At 47.2% G+C, this 7,086-nt stretch overlaps 2 protein-coding genes across 2 annotated transcripts in view; one reads left to right on the top strand and one right to left on the bottom strand.

Moving 5' to 3' along the window:
• The first annotated feature begins 2,511 nt into the window (after positions 1–2,511).
• Positions 2,512–5,879, top strand: GGS22DRAFT_81304 (uncharacterized protein). The gene is made up of 5 exons (XM_047968162.1): positions 2,512–3,526; positions 3,581–3,741; positions 3,807–5,145; positions 5,210–5,470; positions 5,522–5,879. Exons 1-5 carry the CDS (start codon positions 3,053–3,055, stop codon positions 5,684–5,686), a joined length of 2,400 nt encoding a protein of 799 aa, XP_047814469.1. The 5' UTR covers positions 2,512–3,052; the 3' UTR covers positions 5,687–5,879.
• Positions 5,880–7,032: 1,153 nt separating this feature from the next.
• GGS22DRAFT_174404 (uncharacterized protein) overlaps positions 7,033–7,086 on the bottom strand; it is a 1,765-nt gene continuing 1,711 nt past the window's right edge. The window contains exon 3 of the mRNA XM_047963085.1: positions 7,033–7,086. The gene's annotated coding sequence lies outside the window, so the exon portion shown is untranslated.

Consider the following 7,086-nt stretch of genomic DNA (forward strand, 5'->3'; position numbering starts at 1 on the left):
CGAGAACCTGGCGGATTAGAAGAATGATGAAGATATATAACCGACGAGTGGTTCAAGGCCTTTCGTCGGTATAGAGGGGTAAGGCATTCAGCCCAAAATGTGACGTATCAACATTGAATACCTCGAATATCCTATGCAAAATAGAGAAGGTACTAGTTCAACTAGAAGATATCTAATCATTAGTCTTTCGTTGGGATTCAACGGCCTCAACGAGATTAGAAGTCACTAAAGAAGGATGAAGGGACCATCGTGATAATTCCATCCAATATACATACCTACCTAGTATCTTACTGTACTCCGTCTCAGTTATTAGCGATTACCGAAAGGGCGGAGGAAGAATACTGCCGGATTCACATTACCTCATACCTGTTTCCAAGATTGCCTCATCTCGTTCATCTCATCTTATACTTGCTCTATGGGGACAAGATAACTTATGTGCGGCTGGATGGATCAGATTTGACTGAGTAAAGTAGAGGTTTTGGTGTCTAAATCTGTATCCAAACCCGAAATATCAAATCATTTAATACATGTTTAAAGTATTTGGATATTTGATCTGTCATCGACGAGTGCGAACTTGGAAGTCGATCCTAACCTTTAAACCCTTGTCTTCTTATCTACAGATATAGATATGTACATGTACGAATGTACATCATGAAGGTGTGTCTTTGCCTCAGCTCACCGGCTTGACATCTTAACCTACGTCACTTAAAAAGTAAGATTAAATTATACCTTCAAGGTCATATATAATCGAAGAAATAACAGATCTTCTTCACAGTCTTAAATTTAGGTCCGTTAGGAACTCTCAGATAAGTTAAAATAATTGGTTATTATTCAATATATAATGTTAAATCGGATTTGAGTGAGTGCACACATATACATGGAAGACGTGTACATCAGGGTCGGTGCTTGTTAGAGTTTTGAAATTGACATGAGAGGTGCCAAGATTAAGTTGTGGAGAAGTGTTCTGAGATTTACGCTCGGGGATGTGAGGAGATACTCAAGCCCCTTGCTATAATCTCATATAATCATGATGTAGTGGCGTTCTCAGATATGCGCCTAAATCGGACCTCTGACCCATAAGATTTTCCCACCGTGACTGCCTCAACCCATACTTCTTGATCTCCCCCCAGTCTTGTCTCCCCCATTTCTGTAAGCTTTCTTGCAACTGTTCTTTTTAACACCTGGGCACCTACCAGACTTCCAAGTTAGCACTTACCATAGTACACTTTTACCCTTCACCTGCCCATTAGGTGCCTTTAACCCCCCAAATCCACCTAAGCCAGCACCAGCACCAGCACCAGCACCAGAAGCCCGGGGTCTTTAACGATTGAATCAATCATTCTCCACGCAAATTCACATTTACTCGTCCACTCATCCTAACCACATACCACATACCACATACTGGTCCATACCTACACCATCAACCCGCCACTATTCTTGCAAGTCTCGGCTCAGATCCGTAGAATTATATTCTTCGCTTTCTTACTTTCTCCATCTACCACCTTATCCGCGACATTCGGCAACTTCCCGTGTTCCTTTTCCCTCTTTTCCCTACTCCCCCTTTTTCTTGCGAGCCTATGCATATCTGGATAGAACTACTTAGTCTTTTGAATGTCTGCAAGGTCGCATCCACCGTGCGCGATTTCGATTTCGCCTAACAATTGGCTTCTAACTAGAGTTGTTGGAGAAGGAAGACGGGCGCTCCTCCACAAAAGAAGCACCGTGATCTTACATTGAAAAAAAGAATTTTTTTTTTTACAAAAAAATAAAAAAAAATAAAAATAGGTCTTCAGATCGCCAGCGAGACGGGATAAGAGAAGAACTCGACAGAGGTAGAATAATTGCACTGGAATAGTCCTAGGTGCTGCGCGTCGGCGACTAAGGATCTCTCTGCCCCCATCGCCAGACACACAGTGCATTCTGCATACCTAGTACCACTGGAGCCCTGGAGTACATTAACTCGTGGACGCTACTACGCTACCAATCTACCATTTACCTACCTAAAACCGCTGTGGCACCCTACCTTGCCTTTAGTAGGTACCTTACCTAACCCAACCTATCTGCTATTCATTAGGCATACTAGGTACCTACCTACCTATCGAGCAATACCGGGTCCAATTCTTACAAATCTCTACTTTTATTACTTTAACTCATCTATGTTCGGAGAGAAATCGAAAGCAATTTCGATTTTTTAAAAGGAACGAGTTAAGTAAATTATTAGAGGGGGTTTTTGTTATTCGAGGAACGAAAGGGATTAAGAGGAAGAAGAGAGAGAGAGAGAAGGAGAAGAAGAAAAAGAAAAAGAAAAAGGAGGGAAAAAACGAGGCCATCAATTGTCATCATCCTCCTACGGTCGCCTCGTTCTTATTCGCTGTAAGAGCACCAGCCTCCATTAAGTGCTACTATTATCAAGCACCTACCACCGCCACGACCTGACCACGCCCATTCCACCCGACCTAAATCGACTGACTACCCTGACTACCACCCTTCATCCATCTTCGCCATCGCCGCCGTAGTAAAATTCCGAGCACACACCACCTTCATTTTTTTCTCACCTTGTCCATTTTTCTCGCTTGCTGACCTAACACGTCACTCGCGCATTTCTATATCAATATCTTATTTTATCGGCCTCGTTTGACACATTTTCTGGTCGTTGTATATCCGAGAAACTACTTTCCGTACTCGCGTTACTTGGTCGCATCCTCTTTCACTCCTTTTGCATAGTCGGAGGATTCACACTCTCGCCCAATCAATATTACTCCCTACCAAAACAGGCGGATTTCACAAAATAAGGATCGCTCTTCCCGGTATACACTATTCGCACCTCCCGTGCCGAATCATTCAATCGATTATTACACGTACGCGCATCTCGTTACCGTTAGGTCCGAAAGTTCTTCTCGTCAGGCACCCTTCTCCGTCGCTTACCAAGGAAAAGCGCCCGAGAACGGTTGGCCGACCGCGACGATACGCATGCGCTTTTATTCAGAGGCCATTTATTGCCGTGATTGAACGACGCCGATCGTGACAGACGCAGTCTGTCCATCATCTCACCATGAATAACGTAAACATGGCTAATATGCCTATGGCCGGTGGCCCAGTTGGCGGTCCAACACCCATGATGAACAGTACTCTAACCGCGCAACAAGTCCAAACCCAAGGAAATAACCGGACGGTGCTAAATACATATATTTACGACTACTTTCTTCGCGAAGGCATGTACGACTGCGCGCGCGCGATGCTTAAAAGCGAACAGACCCTTAACGTCATTAAGGATAGCCCGGGTCGTCGTCGTGACGAGAACGGGAATATGCTAGGGAACGGCGTTGGCGACGATCCTATGGATACTGATAGCAAAGACGACATAGACGCGAAGCGACCGCCCGACTTACCTCCACCAAACGTTCCGCAAGGTGCCGATAACTGTTTCCTCTACGAGTGGTTTTGCTTATTCTGGGATATGCTGATGGCCCAAAGGCATAAGCCTGGGATAAGCGCCCCTGTCAATGCCTACGTACAACATACGCAGGTAGGTACCTCGTGGAATGATTTATGACATGTATATGAGACTGATAAATATCAGCAACAAAATCGTCACAGACAAAATGAACAACAAGCGATATTACGGGGAATGCGACAAGATTTATACGGACCAAACCGCATGATGGCGATGCCAAATGGGATGCAGGTCAACGCGAAGCAACCTACCTTGGCGAGAACTGCTATGGCGAATAACCAAAACAAGTACGCTCACTCAGACGTTTCCCTAATACTGTAATTTCTCAATCGCTAACTGTACCGCGTAATAGCCCGCAAGCACTGCACATGATGCAGCAGCAGGCAAAGCAGAACCAGATGCAGCGCGACGGGTCGAATATGGATGGCAATCAAAATCGTCCAGGTTCTCCTGGTTCAGCCGAGAACGCACCGTCACCGAGCAAAAGGCCACGTCTAGATGGACCAGGACCGTTCAATCCCCAGCAGGGAGGCATGATGCCTAATGGACAACGACCGCAGCAAGGAATGCCAGGGCAACAAGTAGGCAACGGACCCAGAAGTGCTGCCATTGCTCAGCATATGCTTTCAACAAACGGCATCGACCCAGCTAATCTGTCCCCTCAGCAGTTCCAGAACTTCCAGACCCAACCTGCGAGTAACCAGGCCAATTCAATCAAAACCTACGCGCAGAGCCTACAGCAACACCAAGCCCAGCAGATGCCTAACAAACAAATGCCTAATCCTGCTGGTCCTCAGGGCCAAGGTTCGCCCATGTTGCAGCAAGGTCCTGACGGCAGCCAGATCGGCGCGTTCTACAATGCTAACGAAATGGGCGGCCCTGGTGCGATGAGGCCCGGTCCTAACGGCGCTCAAGGGGCGGGCGGTAGCAACCACGCCCTGCAAGATTACCAGATGCAGCTGATGCTATTAGAACAGCAGAACAAGAAGCGACTCATGATGGCGAGACAGGAACAGGATAGCATGGGCGCGATGCCTCGCGGAGACGGAACCGGTCCTGGTGGACCTGGACCTAACGGCCAACCCTTCCAAGACACCTCACCTCAAGCGCGGACAGGAGCTTCCCCTAATCCGGCAGAGCAACAGATGAAGGGCCGCACTCCTCAGATGAACCCCACCGGTATTCCATCACCTATGGCGGAAGGCGCGCAATCTAGGAGTTCGCCCAACCCGATGGGCTTCATACCTAATGGAATGGATGCGAGCATGCAGCCTCACTTCTTCAAGGGTATTAATGGAATGGACGGGAATATGGTTGCCGCCGCGCAGATGAATGGGGGGGGCATGCGACCCCCAAGTTCTCATCCGAACCCGCCCTTCAATGGCCCAATGAATCCTCAGCTGATGAGGCAACAGCAGGGTGCCCAAGGCGCTCCTCCCATGCAATGGCAAGGGCCGAATGGGAACGGGCTGGGACCCCAAGGAGGACCCCAAGGACCCCCATCCCAGGTACAGGGAACACCGCAACAGAGGGCAATGCCACCACCGTCGGCTCCAGCTCCAGCAAACAACGCCGCCGCGGGCCGCCCACAGACCTCGTCACCGCAACAGAATACCGCAGCACCCCCTACTCCCCAGCAGTCCAATAAGACGGTCTCCAAAAAGAAGGATAATAAGACCGCGAAGGCCAAGGTATGTATTTGTTGTGTATTTGCTATGAGGAGTGTTGGTAATACGAAACTAATTCACTGTATAGGCTACCGCGCAGAAGAAAGCCAACCAGGCTACAGGCGCAACCCCTGCCTCGGAGGCGGCCCAGGAACCCGAGCCCCCTACGCCCGTCACCCCCGTCAACACGGCGAATTTCAACAAGAACGGCCAAAATGTGGGTGCCGCACAGCCTGCTGCAAACGCTTCCGTGTCTGCTCCCCCACCAGCTCCGGCACCGGCTGCGGCACCGCAAACACACACCGACCCGCCGCAGATGGCCTCATTTGCCATGGAGAACGGTGGAATGGTAAGTTGTCTCCTCTCAGAGTTTGGGTGATCTGTACTAATACCCGAATAGGACTTCAACGCTATGAGTTTTGCGGATCCTTTGCAGACGGACAACGTCCTTCAAGACTTCGACTTCGACTCGTTCTTACATGACAACGAGGCAGACCCGGGATCTTTCGACTTCACTGTGGCGGGGTTCGGAATGGAGGGAACCGGCGAAATCGGTGCGGAGTAGGATTTCGACTTCGATTCGCTCCATCCAGAGTGATACCAATCTTCTTGCATCATCTCCATATTCGGGTCAACTGGGGCATGTATTGGCGTTCATCGGCTGTTTATAATCTTTTTTAAACCTCGCATCTGGACCGGAAATTGGTCTCTGACGCTTGTCACGCTTCAGCAGACCAGACACGAAACACGAATACTCTTAAAAGCCTGTTGAATTTATCCTCTTAGACTAACCTCGTACCTCACCCTGTTCTCTAGCCGTTTCGAATCACTCTTATCACGCACATATCCCTACCTCGACTTATCGGATGCCCTCATGTCTGGTACTAACCGGAGAGTTTTGCTGTCAGTGTTAGAGTTGATCCTACTGATTTGTTTTTTCTCCCTCTCTTTTATCTGTTTTTTTTTTTTGGAGGATGCGCACTACACTGTCGGTTGCTGGAATTGCTTGGTTTATTGTTGTCCTTACATCGGTTGATATTGGTGAACGGAGATGGTAGTTTAATCCATACAAGATGGGTTGAATTCATGTACAGTGGAGATCCAAAGGTTTTTTTATATTGGCTAGCGACTCGAGGTTGAGGCAAGATTGCCTTTAATAGGGTACACATTTGAGCTGTTTGACGAGGTCAATCATTCTCTTAGTAGCACTTTCGGCGTTATCTTCCCGCCTGTTTCCCCCCCCTTAAGCTTGTTAACGAAGGCCACTCGAGTTTTATGGCCGATGAGCAGGACGGGCACATAGGTGAATCGATCGATCGACCTGCTTAAGAGGCTTTTCTCGTTACGGTGAAAAACATTTGAGCAGCGTGGTGATTTCTGGAACCGAAAAATGGTGTGGCGTGCTGGGGTGGCGAAAGTCCGGGAATCTGTCTATTTTCCTTTTCTTTTTTTTTCCTCCGAGAGAGAGTCGAGAGAGACAGAGAGTGCGAAATAGTGAAGGCGGGATTCGGTGTAGTGAGGTTATTGTGTCGTCTCCTGTGTATTCAATAGAGCAGAAAGTTGCTATTGTTCACGCGCGTATTTATTCCATCTCCTTAAAAGCATTCGCTTACTTGCGAGTTTGTTTACGAAGAATACCTATCCATGTACTGGGTTCTAATGTGGTATGCTTTTTCACGATGTTTCTATGCTTCTGAACTTGTGTAAGCCATCCATGTCTAACGTCTAATCATGAATTTTATATGCCATTCCAGCCGTAGTCAGCATCAGTATAAGTTCACGATGAAGAATTCATCGATGCATCCATTTTGAAGGGTATGTTCTCGAAAAGCACTATGTTAATGTTTGTATACGGATATTTTATTTATAGTATTTATAGTATTTATAGTATTTATAGTATTTATAGTATTTATAGTATTTATAGTATTTATAGTATTTATAGTATTTATAGTATTTATAGTATTT

The sequence above is a fragment of the Annulohypoxylon maeteangense genome, assembly GCF_022496945.1.
Source record: "Annulohypoxylon maeteangense strain CBS 123835 unplaced genomic scaffold GGS22scaffold_24, whole genome shotgun sequence".
In the NCBI taxonomy this organism is placed as follows: Eukaryota; Fungi; Ascomycota; class Sordariomycetes; order Xylariales; family Hypoxylaceae; genus Annulohypoxylon; species Annulohypoxylon maeteangense.

Excerpts from the sequence above, each read along its gene's own strand:
- GGS22DRAFT_81304 (XM_047968162.1), top strand. The coding sequence starts at position 3,053 with ATGAATAACGTAAACATGGCTAATATGCCTATGGCCGGTGGCCCAGTT. Across the intron at positions 5,146-5,209 it reads ATAAGACCGCGAAGGCCAAG|GCTACCGCGCAGAAGAAAGC; the intron begins GTATGTATTTGT and ends TTCACTGTATAG. Across the intron at positions 5,471-5,521 it reads CCATGGAGAACGGTGGAATG|GACTTCAACGCTATGAGTTT; the intron begins GTAAGTTGTCTC and ends ATACCCGAATAG.